At 40.4% G+C, this 27,025-nt stretch overlaps 1 protein-coding gene across 1 annotated transcript in view; it reads left to right on the forward strand.

The window, feature by feature from the left end:
* LOC308402380 (phospholipid-transporting ATPase ABCA1) overlaps positions 1-10,959 on the forward strand; it is a 202,689-nt gene extending 191,730 nt beyond the window's left edge. The window contains exons 49-50 of the mRNA XM_080891181.1: positions 2,683-2,926; positions 8,579-10,959. Coding sequence (XP_080747307.1) covers positions 2,683-2,926; positions 8,579-8,707 — 373 coding nt within the window. The 3' untranslated portion in view covers positions 8,708-10,959. The remainder of the gene's footprint in view (positions 1-2,682; positions 2,927-8,578) is intronic.
* Positions 10,960-27,025: the final 16,066 nt, after the last annotated feature.

Raw genomic sequence — 27,025 nt, forward strand, 5'->3', positions numbered from 1 at the left:
GTTGTGATATACTAGTTTCTCTCTTGGGGACACCAGTAACCATGCTGAAGAACAGTTCAATTCAAGGTGCTTTATGTTGTAAGGTAAAGACGCTACAATAATACAGAGAAACCCCCCAAAAAGTGCTTGGTGACAGTGGGAAGGAAAAACTCCCTTTTAACAGGAAGCAACCTCTGGCAGAACCAGGCTCAGGGAGGGGCGGGGCCATCTATCCCGACTGTTTGAGGGTGAGGGGAGGGAGACAGGACAGACAGTTATATGCATGGATATATATTGTATTTACATAATAACATAGCCCATAATTAAATTTAACTGTAAATTCTAGTCTTTACAGTCTTCAACAGCACTGAGGTTTTTAGAGGGAGGAGTGGGGTGGTGGGGTTATTATTAAACTAATCCCATAATAACAGGATTGTAATGCTGTCCAGCTTGATCGTGCACACTCTAGAGGAGCAGAGCGTGGTGACATTATGTTATTCTTACGCAGGGATTGTGAGGAAAACATTTGTTTCACATTAGAAGCTGCAAATAATTTAAGCACCCAGAGGACTCGCAACACAGCGCGCGAGTCCTCTGTAGCTTACAGAAAGCCAATGTGGGATGAAAACATACACATTTCTAACCGGATCTCTTGGCGAGCAGATTCACAGTTAGTCTTTGGGCTCAGCACTTGGCCAAGATAAGTACACTTGGGTTTTCACGCGACTGACTATTAAAAACTATTAATCTGTGAAACAGCCAGTTTTGTATGAACCTTTCATGGTGGAAAGAACCAAATAGATGCGTAGCAAAAGCAAAGTATTTCATAGCAGAGCTGAGAGCAGGGATTAATCCAGTGTGGAGTAACATCTTGAATGGTCAAAGGGTTGCCCAAGCAGTAACACGCTGATACTTGTAAGCCACCCACTGTACTATCCACATGCAGTGCACTACATAATATGTTTTAGAGATACATGGGGATGCTTTTGATCACCCGTGGTGTGCAGCCCCTGAGGAGATCACAGCACAGGCACAGTTCTCAGATCCTCCCTGTTGGTCGGCCGGTTGGATGGAGGCTGTTGTTGTTGTTATTGTGGACGGACAACATGCTAGCATGCGCCATAGCATTGCAGTATGTGGCTTAACTGAGTCCTTGCTGTGATAAGACCCACTTTTGAAAGGAGCATTAGAAACTCTTATGCATTCTTAATGAAAATGAGTATTAAATAAGAGTTGCCATCAATAATTTATACAAAGTTGCATCAGGCCTGGACTGTGGCTCCTCAACTGAGAATGATTTAACTGAAGGTGTGCTGCAACCCATCCTGGGTGTGCGATGCATTTCTCAGAACTAGCACAGAACTTTGCTTCCTGTCTCTCTGGGAGCATGTAGGCCTGTAGTTTATTCACCATATCTCTAATTGTCACTAAGGGAGCCCCTGACTTTAATTGCATGTAGCTTCACACTAGCCGCAATGGACGTTTCCATGAGTAAATCCAACATTAGGGAATTAATTAGGCAGAAAACAATGGGTCATCAGAGTGCTAACGACAGAATAACAAGGCACAGAGTTTTATTTGGTGCTCACCAGACACAGCACACATTCGGAAAGATGTAGAATGCTAATTAACTTTAGAGCTTAGCTATGACCCATTTTCATTTGTGCCAACACTTTATGTCCAGGATATTGTTCGTAGTGGTGTTGCATTCTGACACATTTTCAAAAATGGCATGCTGACTGTTCAGTGGAGCATACTTTTGTTAATGTACCCTCTCATGTATGATGACTTATTTTGCTGTTTTTCTCAGCATGCTTTAGACAAAGTTTGTATGTTCAGATTATTAGAGAAGCATTTAATTATTTATTTTCACGCACTGCTATTTTACGGTTAGCGAAACAAACAAGCTCATTAAGACCATATCCAGAATTGTTACCAAACAATACAAACAGTTCACTGGATATGTAAGCGCCCAGAAGACACGTGTGAGTCGTCAGAGGTGTCATCAGAAGTGTCATAACGAATCTCCTTTACCTCCGTTTTGTTCTGCAGCAACTTCCTGAGGGAAGTCGCTGTCTCTTTAGCCGCTCGATGCTCGAGTCTGTACTCCAGATAGTGGCTTACCCTCTCTACTTGATGCTGGGTTGGTGATGTGTAACAGCTTCCTGGCTGAAAACAGATTCTCATTTGGTGCAAGGTTGCTGAGAGCAGTGAAACTGAACCAAAATAGTGACGTGGCAGGCAGTGAAATCAAATCATTTAGCAAAAAGATGCTAAAAGAGTCTATGGGGGGCAGCATGGCATGGCAGCACTTCGTCAACCAAATGAATGCTTTCTTTTATATTAGTTACACACATAATTTGGAAAATACATTTTTTTTCTATCCGCTACCAACATACTTGTTAAAGTTGAGCTGGCTTTGCGGTTCGCTGTGTCTGACTCACCTGCTCCTCCTGCTTACTTAATCCAGGAAGCTAGAAATGGCTGGGAAACATGAGCGCAATTCCGTTTTCAATACTTCATTTATATTCCTTCTCCTTCCTGGCACGTCTGTTTGTTCTAGTACACATCCCTGTTCTCTGTCGCGCTATGGCATGACAACAGGAGAGGAGAGATCATTATTTGGCACTAACACGCTTGTTTGCGGCTCTTCTCTTTTTTGTCTGGCACTAAATGTGTCATAATGACCTCTCTTTTTTTTAGATTTGGTGATGGCTACACTGTGATTGTGAGGGTCGGTGGCTCTCCGCCCGCACTGAAGCCAGTCGAGGACTTCGTCCAGAAGACCTTTCCGGGCAGCATTCTCAAAGAGAAGCATCACAACACGCTGCAGTATCAGTTCCCACACGCACAGGGAGCTTTGGCCAATATCTTCAGCCAGTTCACCAGGCATCAGCGGAGGCTGCGTGTGGAGGACTACTCGGTGTCCCAGACAACTTTGGATCAGGTGAGGTGGAAAAAAGGAAAAAAAAAGAAAACACATGCAGTTGGGCACTAACACAATTTTGTTGTTTTGGCTTGATTTTCAATCAAGTGAAACGATCACAATTCATTATTATAATTATGCATCATGGATTTCAATAGTGTTTCAATAGTTGGACAAACTCATAGGATTGCTTTTCATACTTGGATGAAAATCACTTGACTGTTTGAAGTCGAGAACTCTGAGATCAGATGACTGACTTGGCCGTTTATTTTCTAGTGAGAAACTCCTGAGTTACTTTTGCAGAATACTTTGGGTTATTATTCTTTCTGCCTCATCCGTCCTTGAGTGTAACCAGTGCTTTGCACCTTGTTGGAAACCCTCTGTAAGTCCATTCATGAAGGCGTCTCTTGATTGTAGACTTTGACAATGATATGCCTACGTCCACGAGAGTGTTCTTGACTTGATTAGCTGTTGTGGAGGAGTTTTTCTAAACTGTGGAGAAAAAAAAAATCATACCCTATACTGACTCCCTTTTGGGGCCAGCCTCTAAGTATCACCTTGATGAACTGCACTTTTTTACCTCTTCTGTGGTTGCAGCTCTGGAGGTTTCCTCTTGTGTAGTAGGCAGTCGTGATCCTCTTTAATCCGTAATAAAGAAAAAAGTAATATGAGAGATGTGAGATCTCTGCTTGGAAAGAAGTAAGGTAAGAGCGTAAACTTGGTTTACTGTTAAATGATGCATTTTTAAGTGTTTTGATACCTTCAAGCAGCACATGAAAATTGAAAGCAAAGATCAAGCATAAAAGTCGAAACAAAAGTAACATCCAGAGGCAGCTTTGAAAAGTGTCACAGCTCAAATCTGTGAAATGTGATTATGATGAAACTGACTGTTGTTGCTGCGTTGAGCTGGAAGCACTCTGCCCATCTTCTGTATATAAGAACAGCTTGAGCCTTCCACTAGGTGGTGCAGGCCGATGCAAAAGCGATGCACCAACTAAATTTAGTGTAATTCTACAAGCCTACTGTAATTCTGTTGCTGCTCCCTTTTAATGGCTCACTAGCTCATCAATCAATGCATTGACCATTTTAGGTGCTCCTGTTTAATGCAGGTCTGCCCAGTAGCGGATAAGATTTAAAGATCTGTCATTGTCTACACATTGTTTTCTGCCATTTAGGCTGTCAGACAGACCAATGAGGAGTGCACTGAGTTTGGACGGCCAAGATTGTTCAGCCGCCAGCTACCAGTATTGATCCCAAATCTGGACTGATTATATAAAACTCGTGCAGCCAGTATCTTTTTGTTTTATTTTATTCCAGCCAGAGTGCACTAGCTCAGCTTACTGATTGGCGAGATAAACCGAGCGCTGCGTGTTGCGGACTGGATTCACCTTGTGTTTTCCAAACAGCCCCAGGGACCTAATGCAATCAGGCAGTGAGTGGCAAGTACGTGTGTGTCTTCCAAACCCACCATTAGCTCAGCAGCAGATGACCATGTGGGAGGTGAGAGTAACCTCTGAGGGGTCCAGAAAGGTCATCTTTCCACTCCGCCACGGGTGAAAAAAGAAAAGCCTTAAAAAAGAGAAACAACAAAATTGACACAGATGCGTTGAATTGTCTGTTCGTTCAGTTGTGCAATGTCACGACTGGATTTAAATCGAATTATGTCTTATAAAGGACACTGCACAGATGATCAACTTGTAGATTACCCATAATTCAAAATAAATCAGTCTTCTGCAGAATCTTTAAGTAAAATCTGCCCTTTAGGAGTGTCAAATTTGATGAAAAGCTCAATGCTTCAATTTGGCCTGCAAGGTTTTTTTCTTTTTCCATAAAGCGTTTTTAACAGGACTTCACAGATCAGCGGTGAACCTTGCATAATATCTGTTTTAACATTTATGTCTTCTTGCCCCACATTCTGCTCTGGTCAATATTTACCAGATCAGAGGCAGTAAATAAATCATTCTTGGACCAGCAGGTCACAGTATTAACACACAGACGGGGGGAGGGCTGGAGAACCTGTGGAGACCCAGACAGTCACCTTTCAGCTGGTGATTTATAGAGAGGAGCCTTGACCTACAGTATAACACCCAACTTGCACTACAATTAATATTGATCCGCACGGCCTTGAGCTCAGGCGTTAATGCTGATGGCCAGGACAGTGCAGGGCAGGGATTTAAAAGGAAAATGTGACTTTCACAATGGTCTCGTAGAAGCGGCTTCTGCAGAAACGAGAAACGTTTGCGGCTTTTTCTGGCACCGTCGCCGAAGCACTAATGGAGCAGCCGACCTTTTCGATCCATATATCATCCGATATGTATGCATGTGTTGATTATAAAGTTTCTTTACTTAGGTCCCCTCTTTCAGTATTTTTTTAAACGCGCTTTTATTTCACAACGCGCCTGTGAACCGATACTACCTCACGCTTGTGAACAAATGAAACAGACAATATTCTGCATATTTTGATGTTTTTAAGCAACGTTGTTGTTTGAGTTAGCGTCCACTTTTTTTTCAAGCATCAAACATTTTTTGACCTCCCAGCTTTAGTCAAATAATCTGGGAGACAAAGTTGGAATTTGAAAACAGGGAAGCATTTAGCCGCAGCGTTAGCATGTACTAAAAACAAAGCGTAAGAATAAGAAATACCAATTCAGATATTCCTCCACAAATCATGATGTAGTCCCTGCAGGATGACAATATATTTGCAAAATGGCAAAAGCATTAGGCACCCTAATAATAATAATAATAATGATAACTGGTAACCAATTGAACCGAGTCCCATGTTGCAAAGAAGCGCATCGAAAATGTGTACCTGCACTCGGCCAAAAGTGTACAAATTCAGAGCTGTCGCTGGATAAGCAGTGATTTTTTTCCTACTGCTGTAGTATTTATAATCTAGTGTGACTGACCCATCACTCACCTGATAACCCTGATACTGCTGCGACTCATGATGATTGTTCAGAAGCGTTAAATACTGGTTTGTTCACACAATTAAAATCTTCCACTTTTAGACATTGTGAGAGATTCTGTTTGGGATCTTGAGATGAGCAGGAATATTTTAATGACATGTAACGAATGTAAAAACAGCCAGTTTAAATTCTGCAAGGACTTCTTTGATGTATAGCTGAGGTTAATTGGCTGATTCGCGTCCTTCCCCTTCTGGGTTCTGCCTCAGTGGGTACCAAATAAACACCCCAGCGCACCCCTATAATGTAATTAATGCCTGTATCCATCTGTTATTAAGAAAATGCCACTCAGCAGCGCTGGTGCATGACGTTCAGGTCATGAATGGATGGTTGGCTAAATGCAGAAAGTGAACATTACGAAATAATCACACCGCAGCGCACCGGAGGAATTTAGCCATGCTTGTCTCAGTCAAAAAATGGCTGCATCATTAAAGCTCCCACGCTCAGTTTTGCAGAAAGTTCAAGACAAACAGCACTTTGCAATTCTGCTGCACAACTACGCAGCCTTGACTATGAATATGAAATGCTGTGCATGCCTCAGCACATCAAGCCAGTGAGTCAGAGGCCAGCAGAGGTGGGCGGAGGGTGCATTTGTTGTCATTCTTATCCTCGTATTTATTCTCTGCTGAGAAGATGTCTTGACAACGGTGACCTTGATACACGCTGCTGATGTTATGACATTACTAGCTCAATGAGCTTACACTTAGCAGCTTCTCTATAAGGAAGTTTTATCCACGTAGTTACACTATTCAGTAAAAAATGACTGTTCATGTGGTTTTATTGTTATTATTAAAGTTTTCTTTAACCATTCAGTTCAGGCTTATTTATATAGGGCCAAATCACAACAGTCTCCTCAATGCATTTTATTCTTTAAGGTATAAAGCACTTTGTGATGGCAGGAAAGAAAAAAACTCCCAGAGGACAGAGAAAGGATAAATAGCAAAAACCTGAAGATCAGATCAGATCATTTTAACTTTATGACAGGAAGTATCTTTGTTTGAATCAGAGTAACATGGCTTTTTAGTTTAACCCTGTGTGGTGAAAGAGCGTACGTCACCTCTTCAGCTGCTCACGTGCTCTGTGGCCAATAGATATCAGCGTGATTCTGTTTAGGCGCATGACGTTAGATCGCAGAGGAACCAGAAAAACACATTGTGCATATTCATGTCCTGAACTGAGCCAAGAATTCTCTCATAATGAATGTCTGCATGGAAGACAGATCTACTTAAATGTCTAGATAGGCTAATTAATGTTCCCGCGAGCAGGAGAGAAAAGCACCTGCTGTCACACAACATCGTGTCTTGTTTAACCTAAAACATGGAAACAAAACAGGCAAAATCATTTAATTATATGTTTGGAAGTGAAATATACTTTGTGCTCACACATGGAGTTTGTGTGGATTACACATCAAGTCATTCTTGATCTTTATGGACTGTGAAACCATAGATAGATAGAAGCTTTTGCTTTCAGCAGAAGTTGGTATGTAGTTAATTTTTTGTCTGTGTGCTCGGCACGATTTAAAAATGCCAGCAGGTGTTTTTGGGCTCCTCTTTGTTGCTAAAATAGACTGATCACCTGCTAGCTTCAATTCAAGGCTGAACACGGGAATAACTAATGGTATCAATATTTTCATCTAACTCTCAGGAAGAAAGCAAACTGCTGTAGTTCTCAAACGTCAGACTCTAGATGTATACGGCACATAAAACGAGGTCATTACTTTAGCGATAGAAAAGCCGTATTTTCACTAGTGAAGACATGTTGTCAGTAATGACAACGTAAATATATCAGAGTAATTGGCAAATGTATGTCCTTTGTTCAAAAGATGGAAGTTAATGCTAATAAAGACTTCATTACCATTAAATTATAAGGTTTCAGATTATATTCACCGGTTAATTAAAAACAGAAGCCTCAAAGGCTGACTGGATAGATCTCTATTACCCGTCTGAGCTTCAATAAAACAAAAGAGGGTTGTTTTTAAGCCCAGAAGAACAGGCTACTAATGTTTATTTCTCTTCATCCATGGCCTTCTGCATGTGCTTATTTGCTATTTGATTTAGCAAGTGTGTATCTGTGAAGAAAGGTTTAATTGATAGGGCCTCTGAGTAGCTGCTGATGGGATTGGCTTGGAGGACAATTTTATTTATTTTCCATTTAGATTTTAAGTGCAATCTAGTAATTCGCGTGTCCTGTTATATTCACACAGCCAATGAAAATGGTTAAATGGAAAAGCAATGCTCTTATCATTTTATATGATCCGCTTTGTTGCCTTTTTTTCCTCTCCCTCTCCGTCTGCAGAGAGTCTTTGTGTAGCTTTACCGCCGATGCTAAGAGACTAAAACGCCCGCTCGCCTGTGATGTTTACAGCACAATGAAATACACACTGCTTTTTATGAACGCCATAGGATTGATTTCGTCTGACATTAAATGGGCATCACAGAGAGAAGAATGATTGTTTTATTCTCTTTCTCTGCTGGTCAAAGATGTCAAACTGACATTCACTGTGTGAGCCGAGACGCTTGCTTGATGCTCCGTAGCCCTCGACTGGCATCTCATTTTCATGCACCCCGTCGTCCGTGCCGCTATTTCTGTTTGTTTTAAAGGCAGAGGGTGGGGAGAGAGCGCAAACGAGAAGTGTCCACGGGCCCTTCAGCAGAAGTTTATTATCTTGCCTTTGCTTTTAAGTACTTTCTTCTCCTCATTTGTATTCCAGGTCTTTGTGAATTTTGCGAGGCAGCAGCACGATGAAGAGGACTCTGAGGCCTATAGCAACCCGGTGGATGTTTCAGACGAGCTGCCGTTGGAGTATCTGAGGAGCTCCCAAGGAGCAGAAAAGGTGTAACGCGCACAAGAAAAGAACCGCATCTACAGTCGTCCAGCGATATGCCTTTAAAATAAGGGAATCTGCAGTACTTGCACTGGCAACCAAATGAGTTCCTAACCTAATTTAGCTTTAATTACTAAATATAGCATGCCCCTGCTTTCAGGGTTTATCAGCAGGCTTGCAAAGTTTCCAATTATTCATGATGTTTTCCATAAGTGTCCCTCGCCAAGCCAGTTTTTTAACTCATTTACAAATGCCTGATTTTGTAGCCTTCCTTTCATTCTGACACCGTAAATAGTTGGTTACAGTGAATGCTACTGCAAAGTTTGTGGAGTTTTCTAGAACTCCCTGGTTTGACACAAGAAGGGCAGGTTGCTGCACTAGAATCGTGACGTATTCAACTCGATTATCCAAATTCTTCAACATGCAGAGTCAATCAATTTACATTTAAAATAAAATAATTATTTTTCTTTTTTACCACACAGGCTGATTTCCATTTGACTAAAACCAACTTTAAGAGCAAAGCCTGACAAAAATGACTTAATAAGATTGTAGGTGCGAGTGCAGGAAATGCTGTATTTCACAAAGGTTAAACAACTGAAATAACACCACTTTGGTTTTGTTTGCACATTTATTGTAGATCATTCCACCACATCTCCCCCTGTGCTTCCCCTAGCATTACAAATTGCACGGCACTACCTCAGCCTTGACCTTCAGACTGACTGATGCTTTAGACTCCTATCATTTGTTTACATTTGCTGCTGATTGAACAAAGATAAATCAACTCAAAAAGTCTAAAGCAGCAGTTAGTTTCAGGCTGCCATCCCAGCTGCTGATAGGCACTCCAGTGATAAATAACTACTCTGCCACATGTATTGGCTTTGTATCTGAAGGAGCCTACAATTAGCTGTAGATGGTGTTCAATAACAAGCACTGAGTTTGCAGCAGTGGCTGTCGAACATGTTGCGCCTGCAAGAAAGGTGCTAAATGTTTGCACCGGCCAAAGCTTGCAGGGCTTTATCTCTATTATATGTAGGCATCAGGAATGTAATCGAGCGCACGTCAAATGTTTCATGAGATTTAGCAATGAATGTGTGAGCAAAAACACATTTTTATTTATATTGTGTTAGCTTATAAGGCCTTAAATTTTAAGATCCTTCTGCTGTATTTTTGCTGGCTTTGGCACAGTTCACCTTCTACATAAGTAGTTCTGCCTCTGAAGATGTGGTCATAATCTTAACTCATTCACTGCCAATGGCTGGCAGTGAATGAGTTAAACCCATTGACTCATTCACTGCCATTGACGGCTATAGACGTCAATGGCAGTGAATGAGTTAATCACACATAATCCTGTTTTCTTTTTATACTTTAAGTTGCATTGATCAGATACGGGTACCTAGCTAGCTAAGCTTGTTAGCTTCCTTCTTAGCCATGGACGCAATGCTTGGTTACTCAAAGCTAACTTGCCATACTTGCTAGCATTTTAGCCATAGCTAAATACCAGATGTGATGACACATGGGTGAATCTAAGACATCTATTGTAGGACACAGCATAAGCACAAAGGAAACTGAGATAGATTTTCTTATTTTTATATAGGACCAAAATTTGCATAAAAACTAGCATAAACTCAGGACTTCACGGAGTTCAAGTGAGAATGTTTGTCCTTTTCTAGACTTCTGTACAATTGTTCCTTTTTTGCAACTCGAGGAGTCACCCCCTGCTGGTCACTGGAAGAGATTTGCAACATCCATCTTTTAAATACAGTCTATGTTATCACTCATTCCTTTAGCATGTAAAGCCTTTGTTTGGTCTGGGAAATAGCTGATTGCGTTACTTAAATTTTCAACCACCTATGGTATCAAGAATGCGTAAAAACTACAGAAATATATTTTTTAATGTATTTTTTTAAAGTTATTACATCATACAATTAAATTGTACAGACATATGTAAACTTTGGGCAAACTGTACACCTTATACTCCATTTCCCAAGTAAAAGTTAACTCAGGAAGGTTTTGTGTGCAATACTTAAATGCTTATACAGAGAGTGACATTTAGTTCTGTCTTTTACTGTATGTACTGTGCGACATCAAGAGGTTATGTCACTGTCTCGCGCAGCTTGCGCTCGCATTACGTTGCGCTTTTGTGTTCAGGATGTAAATAAGTCCACACTTCACTCCTCACAGGCTTTCTTGTTTGCTTTCAGATCCTGACATAATTTGTATGCTTTGCTAAGTCCTCACATTACTATCATGCACGTTGCAAAAATAATGAATCCTGTTTGCACTGAATATTGCTCTATGCCAAGACAAGTGATTAAACATTTGCACAAACTGTAAGGCGACTTTGACTCGGTGTTTGTTCACTGCCGTATTTGTCCAACAAATCACCGAGTTCCAGTTTGAAAGTCTCTCTAGTTCAACTTCCTGCATGCTGTCTTATTGTTGTGTCCTTCCTTTCACTATTTCGCGTCTTTCACTCTGCGTGAAGGTGCCAGCTGCAGGCTCATATTTTGTTTTGTCTCTCATACATTCGTAACATCAACCGAGTCCATGGGACGCCAGAATTCAAACCGCACCACACTGGGTAAGGCTTTTTATTTCACATTTAGCAGAGTGGCTCCTTCTCAAGGGCGAACAGACATTTTGTCTGCCAGATGCCTGCAAATGAATTTATTTTGCTGTCAGACTATCACACAGACTCTTTTAGCGCGTGGGCTTCCAATTTATTTATTGTACTTTTTTTTCTTTTCAAACCAATTTAAAGCTAGTATACCTGAAGTTGGACCAATTCTTCTCCCAGTTTCATTTCACTATCACAAAACATCACAGCATATGTAGTTTTTCTTTTCAGACACAGTGTCTACCAAGATTAAGACGTCTCATTTGTGTCTAGTAAAACATTTCTCACACCCCTCTCAAGAGAAACCCTCGACTCACCTCAACTATCATCTGTAATTTTCTGTCCAATTTATAAAGATAACTGAGGCATTTTTCTGTTTTCTAGCTCAGGTGCTAATGTATTTGTTTTTGTTTGTTGAGAGGCTTAGAAAGTGTCTGCTCCAGATTTCACTACATAAAAAATACAGCATGTTTCTAACTTAAATACAATATATCTTTTTTTTTTTTACTTGAGTATGTTGTGTTCATATTTGCAAGTACTTTTCTTCTTAGGATATGTTCTTAGACACACTTCTGCACATCGTTACTTCTCACGTTTCACCTTGTTACCATCCATCCGTCTTTCCATCCATCACTGAGGTGTTCCCAATCCAGCTGATAATATCAACTGGCTGATATTATCAGCTGGAATATCAGCCAGCTGACCCTTGGGTCTCCTTCCAGTCACACCCAGATCACTTCAAATAGGAGGTGTCCAAGAGGCAATGTAGTCAGAACAACTTCCTCTGTTCCTCATCTGAGTTCATCACCCTATCTGTAAAGGGGAGCCCGGACGCCCCCTTCTTTCGGTCACAGCCCACAAGGCAGAGGGTGGCAATGTAGATTGACCAGTAAATTGACAGCTTTACTTTCACACCAGTCTGTCTCCTGCTCCTTCCCTCCATCACTCATGAAGAAGCACGAAAGATAGTAGATAATTCCATAAAAGTTATGAATAGAATAAAGGTCAGCACTGGCAGAGTCCAACACCTTTGCCTTACTGTGGAAACGGGGGGACCTTAATATGTATGCTCTTAAGCAGGGGTTAATTAAGTAACTGACCAGGAGAGCTGATTGTCTGGGGCTAAACAGAAAGAATACCTTAAATGTGTTAAAAGCATTATCTTTAGGTAAAAGATATTTAATTTTACTTACCGTCTGATACAAACACATTAGATGGACTACAGTTTGTCTCCCGTCCATCAACCCAAACCAGTCACGCTGCCCCTACCTCAACCAGGTATTATCAAAGGCTTCTTCCTGTTAAAGGAGAGTTTTTCCTTCCCACTGTCGCCAAGTGCTTTCTCTCATCTGGTTGTATTAGTCTTCTCTGTCATTGTAGGGTTTTAATGTTACGTTGTGATCTTGCGCTATATAAATAAAACTGAATTGTATTGACTTTAATAAGAAAACGTCTGATAGTGCAAGAAATGTGAATATATAGACATTTTTTATTTAAGAGTAGAGCATAAAAAGCATCCTGACGACACCTGGGCTGTGGGTTGTACACGGTACTGTGACAGCACTGTCATGACTTCAACAGGGTTAGTGAAGCTGCATCTCGACGTCTCGAGCTGACTGTCACCAGGTTGATGGAGACACCACGGGACATGAGAAATCCCTGGCTCAAAGTGTGTCATACTTTATTGTCCTAATGGGGACTATACTTTCAAACATGAACATCATATTGTAGTCAAGACTTGAAACTAGAAATTAAGACCTTAAACGAAGAGACGAGCTACAGAATTGATGAACTGAGCACCAAGTAGGGTAACTTTCCTCAAAGGTTTACAACAAGAGTCGAAACTCCCTGCTGGCTGTGACAAAGAACATAAGTTTGAGACTCCCTAAAGCTACGTCTGTCTCTTACATACAGTCTGAAGAAACCAAACTTAATAACAATGACACTAAATCCAACAAAAGGTAGCTATGCAAAGAGACAATTGAGGCCGATTAACGAAGGCCACTTATTGTGCCTCAGGAAGTAGAGTGGATTGCGTACTAATAGGAAGGTAGACGGTTTGATCCCCAGCTCCTCTAGTCAGCTTGTCAAAGTATCCTTGGACAAGATACTGAACCTCGAGTTGCCTCTGATGCATCAGTGTGAATGTGGGGAAAAGTGTTTAGTGGCTTGTAAGAATGAGTAAATGAAGTTTGAAGTAAAAAAAATGAATAAATAGAAGTGGTTTCTACTCAACTGGAGTAGAAAAGTATCATATAAGTACAAGTCCTAAATTAGCTGACATGTTTGCCAAGGACCAGAAATGCAGTTGTGTCAGTGTGTTAATGCAAAGAATATAAAAAGCAAAGATTTCATTTAGAGCTACATTTGATCTCTTCTCTGATGTGATCGCACATTTTAAAAGAAAACATCCACTCTGTGGTAGTTTGTAGGTTATTATTTGGTATGAAATGATGAATGGAAAAACACCCAAGCAGTACAAGCAATTTCCATTTCAAAGACTCCACTCCTAATTTAAAGTTTTAGGCGTCGGGTTTGTCGTTGTTTCTTTTTCCAGTATTTCCTTTCTCAATAAATAATTTTTGTAAAACCGGTTAACTTTAAAAGACGAGTTTGTAAACAAGCATATATTATCCTCATAGCTGGTCTTTATCAGTCACGATGTACACAAAATACTCTCCGCCATCACTGAGCATTTGGCCAATCTTGGTGTCAAGTACAAGATTACAATAAAAAGCATTGTCAGTTGGAACGGGAAGATTACAGGAGTTAGAGGAGATTCAATGATCTGCTCGACAGGCAAGCTTTATAAAAGCCCCTGCCATTCTTTCAGGCTGTAATCATCAGAGGTGTGGACTCGAGTCACATGACTTGGACTCGAGTCAGACTCGAGTCATTAATTTTATGACTTTAGACTTGACTTGAAAAAATGTTCTAAGACTTGTGACTTGACTTGGACTTTTACACCAATGACTTGGGACTTGAATTGGACTTGAACCGGTTTACTTGAAAAGACTTGATATTTTACCCCAAATATAAAATTTAACATGCATATTATATAGAGATTGAAAATGTGACGTCATTCACGGGTAGAACCGCAAAGGATTCTGGGAACTCGTGGCAAGCGGTACTAGCGCACGCAGGCTTTCAATTAAAATCAGTTATACAGCGATAAAAAGAAACACAAAAATGTCAAGAAGCTGTTGTATTATTAACTGCAATAGCCGGTCGCATGACAGCCACGGGAAGCCGACGGGTAAAGAGATCGGTTGTTATCGGATTACGTCGTTGAAGAGAAATTGTTCGAGCCATGTTTCCGAAGTAACAAAGACGCGACGGATGGCCTGGATTGCAGCCATTCAAAGATCAAATATAACGTCCCAGAACACTCCAGCTCACAGGTTAGTCTGCTCCAAGCATTTACACAAAGGTCAGTCTTCTGTTGTAGTTAATGCGTCATTTTTCTTAACATAATTGGTGATATAGGTTACAAGCAAGAACAGAAATTGTCGCGCTATGCTCCTTTATTTATTGTGCATAAATAGTGAATTGTCCTGACACAATATTGCGTTTCGCTTCTGTTATTATGGTACATTGACAAAAACATATACTTTTATTCACAGGATAAAACAGGTTTTTTGTATCACTAATTGCCCAGTACGATTACAGCATACAATATTGTTGTCACTGCTACATTTCTGTGATGGGTACCAGAAATTATTTCCACTACTAATTAATTACCGTTGAGCTCAAAGGTCCTATTAATAAACGGTTAAGGAATGTGTATTTATGACGACGATTTGTGAGACTGGTAAACTTATGATACGTACGATGGTCTTTCGTTCTACACGGTGCATTTCAAGGTCCTGTACCCATCCGGCGGTAAACTGTACCTGGGCTTGTTGCAGTGACCTGAAGTTACTAAACTTCATGAGTGTGTGCACTCACTCCAAGAAGCGTATAATTATAAATATGCATATAAATATGCTAAGATGAGATAGCTGACTTCATCTAACTAGCAAATGTTGTCCAGGCTACGTTGGTGATACAGTTTTTTTTAATGTGTATGATATTTTTGTCATGCGATTTTAAAGCCGGTCCTACAACCGCATCCAAGAATAACATGCAGCTTATCTCAGAACTGTCGGTGAAAATTATTCTTGGAGCTAAGTTTAATTGAGCTGCATTTTAAAGAGGTGCAATTTCACAATTTGTGTATATTTTCTAAGTTCACTATTTTGTCATGTGTTGAGAAAAACACAGATTTAAAAATTACATGGTCTAATATTTACATTTAGCATATAACTGCAACATTATTTTTTCGTTTGTTTTTTTTAAAGACTCGAAAGGACTTGAAATTCAAAGTTTCAGACTTGTGACTTGACTCGGACTTTTACACCAGTGACTTGAGACTCGACTCTGACTTGCCTGACATTACTTGAGACTTGACTTGAGACTTGAGGATAAAGACTTGAGACTTACTTGAGACTTGCAAAACAATGACTTGGTCCCACCTCTGGTAATCATTCTCCGTGCTCTGAGTTTGCTGTTCTTGCTTCAGGGTGCCTTTTATAGGCGGCATAGAGTAGCTAGAAATTGGTACAATATCTTTGTTCATTCTCTCTTTTTTTTTTCCAGTGAAACTACTTCTGAGAACTTTTTTTCTATCTAGAATACTTAAAAAAATATGAGCTATTTTTGTGCTTCTCACTTTGAGAGTCTGTCTCAGTGCCATGTTTTTCTTGGTTTCTCACAGCAGCTAAAACAGCAGCTAAAACCCAAGCGTAAAACATTATAGACATTAGGTTTTATACAGTCAAATCTTAATCACAGGGTAGAAGTTGTTCTTTTTTACTTCTTACTTCACAATATCATGTTTCACCAGTCATGATGAGAATGTTTTTTCCTGCCTGCTTCTTCAGACTAACGCAACAATACCCTTAAAAGTTGTGGACTACATTTGAATCTGGACAACAAAAGGAAAAGATAAAGATTTACAAAAACATCTCTTATTCTATCCTTCCTAAAAGTCAAACATCCAGGAGTTGTTGTATAGAAAGACTATTTATAAACTGGCATCCTGACGCCACTTTTTTGAATGTACTAGCTTTTATGCTGCTAGCATGCAGGTTTTTATGGACGAGACCCTTTTATGGATGAGATTAGCTGGATTATCAGCTAATGCTAGCAGGCTTGGTTAGCATGCTTCAACCATAAACGGCACTGTGTTACACCACTCCAGGACAACTTGGTGTAAACAGCAAACCCAGTTTATTTGGGTACTCCAGAACCATGGCTTTCACATACAGAACCCAAGAATACTCTCTTCTCTTTTTTTTACGGAACATTTTTTTATTTTCTTTTTGCCGTGACTGCCCTCTACTGGTGGAAAACATGTAGCAGCCAAAAACCCAAACATATAGCTGAATAGCCCAAATACCAACAGATTTATGCAATCCGGTTGTTCAGTCTGACGTCACTAGCCGTGTCTGGGTCTAAACTCCGCTGCAGGTCCATATATCAAACGATCACTATGGCATTACTGAGAGTTGAAAAACTGTCTAAAGTCTTTCATCTTTAATAAAATGATCAGCGTTCTGCTCTACCAGGTGTAACAATTGAGTTTAACATCCAGGCATCCATGAAAACGGAATTTATGACATTTAACGGAGTTAGAAGTTAGCAGGGAGTTAGCTCGCTAGCTTCTATCTAAATACAATATAGCATGTCCTGACTGCAGGGTTTTGGAAACAAATTAAAACGTACAGCTCTGCTATCACTTCCAACATAAATGAAGACAGAAAGCTAAACAGCAGTGACGTTTGTAGGGTTACTGAAGTTGGGCTAGCTGGTATATAATGATGTGCTAGGTGACCGCTAGCGACACAGCTATGTTAGCATAATATAAACAAGCTAACTTTTTTTCCACTCGATAAAAGTTACCGTGAGTGTTCTCGGTGGTCAGGAACAAATGTAATCGCATGGCAGGATGCTGTAAAAGGACCAAACTTCAGCCAGGAGAACAACTGAGATAATCCATCCACAATACGAGGTTAGTCATTCATATACTGCTGCATAGGCTGGGCTGTAGTTACATCCTATGGTTTTAAAGACTGAGCTTAAATAAATGATTAGTGGTAATAAAAGCCGAGGGAGGTCAACAGGGATCACTGACTGTTTTAGGAGCTTTTTGAGATCAAATAGAAGAAAATACATAACATTAAACATGTTAACAACACAAAAGCCATATTAAACGCAGACTACTTTAGACCCGGAAGTAGGATTCGTCGCGTCATCACTGAACAACCGGATAGGGCTTTGGAGCGTGATGTCACGGGGGTGGGCGTGGAAAGGATTTTGGCCCGATCCGCCATTTTGGGGGTCTAAGTAAGGAGCGAAAGCATAGCCATGGTTCGTACTTGCTGTGCGGTCGGCTGCAATGTTCAATCTTACGACCGGCACGGGAATAAGTTTGGATTGTCTTTTTATGCTTTCCCAACCTGGAAGCAACATGAAGGAGCTCATGTATCGGATATTACCAAACGAAGGCGTCTAGCCTGGATAGCAGCCGTGAGACGATATCAAGTTCTGTTACGTCTCCAGATATCAGTTGGTGTGCTCAAGACATTTTCATTCCGGTAAGTTCTAAATATGTTCACATCACACTTTATAGCTGAATAATATCATCGTTGGTGGTCTCAGAAGTTATAGAAATTGCGATCAAACATAGAATGGAGTGACTTGATTGGTTGATGTAAAGACAATAAATGAAATGAGACAGGAAGGACACAAATTGGCGTTAATAATTTACCCGATTATCAATGTGTTAACTTGCATGTACTTTACAATTATGGGCATATAATATGATAACGATACTTTAGCAGTTAAAAGCAGCTCAAAAGAAAACGGACGGTATAGAGACCGATTGCGTCCAGAGTACTTGAAAAAAAAATAGAGTGCATCGCAAATCTGGACCCATTTGAAATACGGCAGTGGAGTAAAGACCCAGACGACTTACCGCCACTGTCCTACCCCGATATCTTCACGTATCTTGTTTGTGGAGTAAGCGCTTACACAGCGAACCAGTTTCGTAATTACAAGTCACTGGAGGCGCACATCCAATTTACAAATGGCTGGGTGCAAGATTTGGCTATTTTCAAGCCGCCAAACTCTGAGTATGTCGTCAAAGTAAGTCAGCTGGAGTGCACCGAGTGAAATAGCCATTTTCCACCCCCCACCATAATTAATGTTACACATTTATCATTTAACCTCTGGGGGGTCCTAGAAAAATGCATACACTATCAGGCTTAGAGGCACAAAACGACCACGCCCTAAAAAGCGCTGTAAAAAATTTATATATTAATATTTTTTTCCACTTTAAATTAGCCAGTCTTTTAGACCTACTTCTCCTTGAAATATTCATATCAAGTTTTAATTACATTTCGCTGATTTTAACCCTTTATATCCCGGTTTCGTCACATGAGCGCACTGCTTTTTTTGCCCCAAAAAACAAAAAACTTGAATATTTTCCAAAAAAAACATTTGAGGTAATATTCAATTGTTATTATAATTAGGCCTTTAGATGGACCAAAGATTGGCACCAACAATCATTTTGACCTGCCATTATTTTTCTTGCAGGAGCACATTAAAAAAATGCATCCAAAGGACAATTCCCCAAAAAGTGCACTGTAAAAAATTTATATTCATTTTTTTTCCACTTTAAATTGGTCAGTCTTTTAAAACTACTTCTCCCTGAAATATTCATATAAAGTTTTAATTACATTTTCGTTGTTTTAACCCTTTAAATCCCAGTTGTATTACATGAGTGCCCTGTTTTTTTGCCCCAAAAAACAAAATATTTAAAAAAAAAAAAACATTTGAAATAATATTTGATTGTTATTATAATTAGGCCTTTAGATGGATCAAAGATTGGCACCAACATTTATTTCGATCGACTTTTAATTTTTTTTTTAGGACCAGAAAATGGTCCCCAGGGGGCGAAGCGTCTGCTGCTTCCCAGGAGGAGTGCCTCAATCGCGGGTGTGCCTCGCGCAGCCGCGGGGCATATTGTTTGGTCTCCGTATTTCCAGCACACACGTCCGATACCACGTGACAACAAATACGTCATTTCCTGTTGATTAAAAAAAAAAAATGCACCGTCTAACCGATCTGGGGTCAGAAATGGTCCCAAACGAGCAGCGGCCCAAGCTGCTGCTGCATGCGGGGAATCAGTGTGCCTCTTCCGGGTGTCTGTCTCGAGCAGACCGCTGGAAAAGGTGGATGTTCGAGTAGGCGTCAAAGGTGGAGCAATGGCGCCACCCGGTGGCCAAATAAAAAAATTACAATTCTAAGGCCTCTAGTGCAAAATGAAACCGAAAGTTAAGCCATCAGCCGGACGTTAATTTTAAAAATTCTGCAATAAAAAAAGCGTTTATGGGTTTTAATGGGCACAAATCGACCACTAAGCACAATAGTGTAAGTTTATCGCTAGCTTAGCCACTGAAGCTAATTTCCGGAAGTCATACTGAAATTTTAACAGTAAATGTGACCGAACTTTTTTTTGCAGACTTTCGCTATATTCCATTCAACACAGTGCAAATGGCGTGTAAACGAACAATGAAAAATGGCACAAATCGACCCAAGACCACCCAGAGGTTAAGCATGTTTCTTGTCGTCGTCGTTCCAACACAGTGTGTTTGTTTTGATTCGTAGACCCCGAAAATGGAGCTGCGCTCCCACAATGCATTGCGGCGTGACGTCAACTCCAAAGCCCTATGTTTTAGACATATTTTAGCTTTACACTTTACCAAGTGCTACAGCTGCAATGCACAGACACAGATATCTGCTAATTTGTGCTAATTAACGGACTAATAAAATACTAGCATGTCACTTAGCCAAATAAAAACAGATACTAAAACTACAATATACACGCAATGGACAGTTTGATGGCAGTGTGATGTGTCCAGTGGAAGCTTCAATACAGTGGCCTGACCTACTTTTAGAGCCAGGAACTGCAGTTTTTAGGAGAAAAGTGATATTTTGTGGTTAAACTTTAATGATGCTGCAAGTTTAAGACCTATGAGGTGTTTTTTTTCTTCCTCAAACTACAGAAACTGTACTTGTGTTCATGCTCAGTTCTTCTCCTGTTACTTTGCACTGTTCTGTGAAAAATAATGCATGTTGTGTTTTGTGCGATTTCCTGCATGAAACAGCCGTCATTTCCAGGAACGGGAAGATTTTCAGGGGAAAGAAAAAGTTTTTATTTTTCAGATACGTAACACAACGTGCTTTTGGAAATCAACAATGTAAGTGTTTTAAGATTCACTCAAAAGTATTAGGCAATGATCATTTTTGCTACTGTTTCTCCTGAGGTAGTGTAAATTCTGAAAAAACATCTCTCACACCTTGAGTCGGCTGCATGTGCAATCATTTAAAAGATGATATAACATCTCTTAAATTCAATAATTGAAATGACTCCAGAGTGCCAGTAGTGGGATGATAATGTTTAAACAGGCCTCACGCTGTAGCCGATTGAGGTTTTTACAACTGACATGTGGATTTTAATATTAACCTTGCTGATTTTTTTGATAAATACACTGGGCAGCTCACCAGGTTTTTTAAAGCAGGATCCCGATGAACGACCTTTGAAGGCTTCAGTACGCAAATTATTATTTTTCTTTAACTGGATTTTAACAAATTAAAAATAAACGGCCTGTGGCAAGAACAATGTGTTGCCTGAAGCTGTGTACATCAAAGCAAAAAGCTGACATTGGGGAATTGCTACCACTAGTTGCCCTTTTAAGCCTTTATTGTGATCAGAAGACTATTTTAAAAGCTAATTATTCTGAGTTGATATTTCTTTTCACTTTGAACTTATTCCAAGTGTTTGTTTGATGTTTTCTTATTTTAGTCATGTATTCATTTTTTAAGAACTTTGTTGGAAAGTATGCCTAGACTTCCACATGCAGAGAGGAGGTATGCTAATAATGGATTTAATGGTCAGCGCTCTAAAAGTGTCCAAAAATTCTCAAATTTTTTTTTTTCAAATGTTCTTTTTTCTTTTTTTTGTGATGTTTCGTGGGTATCAGGGTGAAATTAAAAATCATAAGCAATTTGATTTTTAAAGGTTTTTCATTATTCTGCTTGAATTTTGTAGATAAAAATTAACTGAATGAGGCTATTGCCCACAGCCATGGCACCCTAAAAGCAGAAATGATTTTTTGCGCCCAGTACTCAAATGCAGGCCTCACCAGTGAAGGGGCGGTAGACCACCATCTGATGGTATTGATAGTCCAGAACTTTGAGACACTGGACCTCTTCAAGCCTGTTGGAGCATTTTTATTGGATTGCTTGGATATCCAAGAGGTTTTTGTGAGTGAAATTCTAGTATTTTATTAGTCCCTTATTAGCCCATTGCATGCATCTATTTAAGTTCATCTGCCTGCCTGCTGCTGCACAACTGCAAGTGGCTTTGCAACCCACCCCCACCACAGCTCCTCCTTTTCCACCTTTCTGTGTTTTTTCACTAAATCAGACTCATATCTGTCATCAGTGATGCCTGCTTTGTTCTGTGCATAACCATCCCAGCAAACAGAAATACCACAGATGGAAACAGCAATCTTCTTTTGACCACAGCAGTCCTGACTACAACTCTACAACTGACTACATTCAAAAAATGTGGATCCAGGATGTCAAAGTAAATAGCTTTTAAGCAAGGGTGTAACCGGCCCTCTCATCTTCTGTACCACTGTGGTAGACTGGAGTCTGTTTTTCAAACTTGACATTTGCAGAAAGACTGAAAAAAAAAATCTTTTTGTTGCCTGCCAGCGGTGTTGCAAATTCAGCCGACAATCGAGTCAAACAATCGTTCTGCCATCATTTTCTCTCCACCGTGAATGAAAAGGCTTGATAAGAAGGACCAAGACAGATAAGCTGAGCTACAGCATAGAGAAGGTAACTATTTCTTTTACATTTTTTGCAGAGAAGACAATTGGACATGTAGGAAAAGCATTTAGTGCTTATAACACACTTAATGATACCTGAATTTGATTAATCTGCGTCAGGGTCTTTGCACTGTTTCTCCTGAAGCACTGCCACACTGTCATGGCTGCTGAATACATCCGTGACATCGTTAACGTTTTAAGTAACACTTGAACTTGACAGCAAAAGAGATGAATAAAAGTCTCACATGTACCACATCCAAGGCTCTGGGTTTGTGAAGGCCGTGGAAGTAAGTTTCAGAATCCCACTGCAAGAAAAGTAGAAGCAGGCATTTCTTTGGCTCAAGCCTCTGCAGTGGACGTTGTGTTTCTTTGTCCAGACTAGCTGCTGTTTGTTCTCCGTACAGTAAACCCCATCACAGGTTGTTCCTGTCTGCAGCTGGTCCAGAGTATCACCCTTTTCTTGGGCTCCACTGTGGAAAAACTTCTTTTTTTCTTAAAGATACGGTGTAGCTTCTCAATTATTTCTCCCTGATTTGTCTTTATAGTAGTTGTTGCAGTTGAGTGTTAGTCATGGATATTTCTGGATTTTCTGAGTTAGGGTTATGTCGTTAATCCCCCAAGCCCCCCATGAAGTGCAGCACTCACTGATTTTTTGCAAAGAGCATTGCTTTTGACCGTTCTAAGCAAGTGCATAGCTTTGTTGTGTCTCTTCGATGTGTGACCCTTGTGGCAGCTGGTGCTGAGGTTCAGTGGGTGGGATGCTGTAATGATGCACTCTGTCGCTGGATTCATTTTAATCGAATCTTTAACAAGGCAGGAATGCAGCAGAAATTGTGGCACTTTTAGTCTAAGGGCTATTCAAGCTACACCATATGCTTTTATTCTTCTTCTTTTTTTTTAGCAGCCACACACCTCTCTGGGGCTTCACGCTGGGGGATGATGAGGGCTGGAGCTTGCTCTACAGGCCTCTATTCTTTTTTGATTGGTGTTCATTTAGGATCTCCTGCAGAGATGAATGCTGCTACACGGCCGCAAAGTCAGAGACATTTCTCACCGCCCTCCAGCTATTCCTTCCCCCCCCCCCTGTCCGGCCACCGCGCCCATACCGCTGCGCGTGTTTACTGAAGGTGGTGGGTGGAGTTCAAATGAACTGTCAGCTGCGCTGACTGATTGTGGCCATTTTAATAATTTAGCTTTCTTTAAGTCACCTTTGCAATCAGCGAAGAAGTCTTTTCCTTCACAATTCATTACATCATGTCTCCCTTGGACTTGCTTAGTTTATACAAATTATGTTTTCCAAGGTAGGGGGAGGTTGATTGGATTGTACACTTCCACAATTATATCAATGAAATATTAATCATCCACAGACACTTTAGGGACAAACAATCAGATGCGGTACATAAATTCATTTGTCTTGTGCACGTTTTTTAATCTCCCTCTTTTTCTTTTGCAACACCCAGCAAATATATTTCCACAGTGGATTTTATGGCTTTTTACCTGCAGGTTTCACTGCAGGCCCACAGAAAATGCACCACTCATACAGTGTAAGCGTGACTGAATGCCAAGGCTGTTTTACTTATACAATGAAAAACTTGTTGCCCTCACATACTACATTCCATTCAGCTGATGGTTAAAGCTTTTTTCTGTTACTCATCAAACCCAAGGATGTTACGTGACTTATCGTGAGTCAGTTTTCTGCATTTTCCAGTCGGTTCCAAATTAAAAAAACAACAAAAAAACACCTGCCTGCTGACAAAAATGATGCGTATTTGCTGCTAATTTGTGACAACAAATATGCTTTGAGGCGGCATTTTTTGAATGAAATTATAACGGACCTCAAAGCGTCATCTAACCATCTGTTCAAGAGCTATCCGGTCGTTAAGTCTGACGTCACTAGCCGTGTCTGGGCCTAAACTCCGCTGCAGGTCCATATATCAAACGATCACTATGGCATTACTGAGAGTTGAAAAACTGTCTAAAGTCTTTCATCTTTAATAAAATGATCAGCGTTCTGCTCTACCAGGTGTAACAATTGAGTTTAACATCCAGGCATCCATGAAAACGGAATTTATGACATTTAACGGAGTTAGAAGTTAGCAGGGAGTTAGCTCGCTAGCTTCTATCTAAATACAATATAGCATGTCCTGACTGCGGGGTTTTGGAAACATATTAAAACGTACAGCTCTGTTATCACTTCCAACATAAATGAAGACAGAAAACTAAACAGCAGTGACGTTTGTAGGGTTACTGAAGTTTGGCTAGCTGGTATATAATGATGTGCTACGTGACCGCTAGCGACATAGCTATGTTAGCATAATATAAACAAGCTAACTTTTTTTCCACTCGATAAAAGTTAACGTGAGTGTTCTCGGTGGTCAGGAACAAATGTAATCGCATGGCAGGATGCTGTAAAAGGACCAAACTTCAGCCAGGAGAACAACTGAGATAATCCATCCACAATACGAGGTTAGTCATTCATATACTGCTGCATGGGCTGGGCTGTAGTTACATCCTAAGGTTTTAAAAACTGAGCTTAAATAAATGATTAGCGTAATAAAAGCCGAGGGAGGTCAACAGTGATCACTGACTGTTTTAGGAGCTTTTTGAGATTAAATAGAAGAAAATACAAAACATTAAACATGTTAACAACACAAAAGCCATATTAAACGCAGACTACTTTAGACCCGGAAGTAGGATTCGTCACGTCATCACTTAACGACCGGATACTGTACTTCATGAGATAAACTAACTCTTAAACACTTGAATTAAAAAAAATTCAGGCAGCGTCCATTGCAGTCGGAAGCCGTGAAAACAACTGTAAGCCCGATGACAAGAAATATATCCAAACCACCTGAAACTCGGGTCTCCAGCAGAACACTTGGCAAATCTGAAGTGGATCAGATGAACAGTTGTTGGGGTAGGTGAAGAACAGGTGGACAGACATACAGAGATTTGTCAGATTATTAGCAGGATGTTCACATAATTCAGGCATACATGAAACAATCAGCCACAACATCGAAACCATCTTTGTTTCGTTGTACAGCCTGCGTTTGTGCCAAAGCATCTCTAACCTGTTTTGGCACAGACACAGTGCATGATAATAGTATCCTGTGGGTGTTGGCAGTGGATCTTTACTGGCCTCCGAGGAATCCATTTGTCCTGGTCATCCTGCGACACTTTTGCTGTTGTGCCCTTGAGCCGATCATGAATAGCTTTAGGACTGTGGCAGGGTGCAGTGTCCTGCTGTTGGGGGCTATTGTTGCCGGGGTGAGTGCTTGGTCTGTAACAATGTTTTTGTGGGTGATGCAGGTCTAACTAACATCCAGATGAATGCCAGGTTTCTCAGGAGACCATTGCATTGTTAGGACATGATCAATACTCACCACAGATTTTAATCCTGTAGCTGATTATTGTACAATATATATTCATAGTGTGAAAAAGAACATTTTCACAGGACTTTATACAACCCATGATTCGGTAGCTTGTAGAACCTCCTTTGAGTTTTCTATGTGACTTTGTCAGTCTCTTTGTTGTCGATGAACATTGCTACAGTTTATTGAGGTTTTTGGCCATCTGTTCATGTGTAGCTCTCTTAAGGTAATGCCACGGGGTTTTCAGTTTCAGGTGGAGTCTAGACTTTGACTGGATCATTGCAACACTTTGATTTTTCTTTCCCTTTTTCAGTCATTATGTTGCTGTGCATGAGATTATTGTCCTGTTGCATGATTCAATTTCAGCAAAGGTTTAGGTGTCAGAAAGATGTCCTCACATCTGACTTCAGAATACTTTGGTATATGGAGGAGTTTGACTTCGAGGTGCGCAGGTCCTGTGGCTGGAAAACAAGACCAAATCATCACCTCTCCACCACCGTGCTCCATAGCTGGCACAAGGTGTTTTTGGTGATATGTTTTGGTTTTCACCAAACACGGTGCTGCTCATTATACCAAAACTCCACTTTGGTCCCAACCATTTTTAGAAAGAAGAGGCTTTCTCCTGGCAGCTCTTCCAAACAAGCCATACTTTCATCTTTCTAATTGTACATCATGAACGTTAACGTTCAACATGCTAACTGAGGTCTGAGTCTGAGCTGTACCTCCTGGGAGTTTTTGCAGTGCACAGGTGAATGCTCCAGACCAGGAAACTGACAAACCCTCTGCTTTTATAAAGGTGCTCACGCTCGCTGATGATCAGTTAATTAAGGACATTTGATTATAAGCACCTACCTGCTGCATTCCCTCTTAATTCCTATGGAAACAGTGAGGCTGTACTTTCCCTGTGTCATTTTTTTTTTTCACATGTTCACTATGTCTGTCAAAATAGCTTTGTGGTAAACAATGTAAGCATATTTTATATCCGTCCAGGTTAGATTGTCTTCATCTATTTTACTTTTTACAATCGGGGGGTAATGTGAGATATGGGGGGTGAGGAGTGTTTGTTGAACTGAACCAGGACTCCGCAACAAAACTCATGATTGATTAACTTGCTGTGTGGAGTTTCTGTAGCCTGCGGGGTCCATAAAAGTTGGAGGGTTTGGCTGTTGGATGAGCCAAAACAAATCTGATTGCAAAACCCTGTGACATCAGTAATGCATGCTGGACTTTTTGTATGCTGCGCCCACAGCAAATTGTTACTGAGATGCAGGCCAGAACACATGATAAAATAACTTAATCATGTTTTTGTCAGGCCGTAGTACAGATCACTCGTGTCCTTTCAATAAGGCATGCTTGTAGATGCGAGTAGTATTTTGAGAATTAATATTTTTTTTGACATATT

The sequence above is a fragment of the Rhamphochromis sp. 'chilingali' genome (assembly GCF_963969265.1).
Source record: "Rhamphochromis sp. 'chilingali' genome assembly, chromosome: 1".
NCBI lineage: Eukaryota > Metazoa > Chordata > Actinopteri > Cichliformes > Cichlidae > Rhamphochromis > Rhamphochromis sp. 'chilingali'.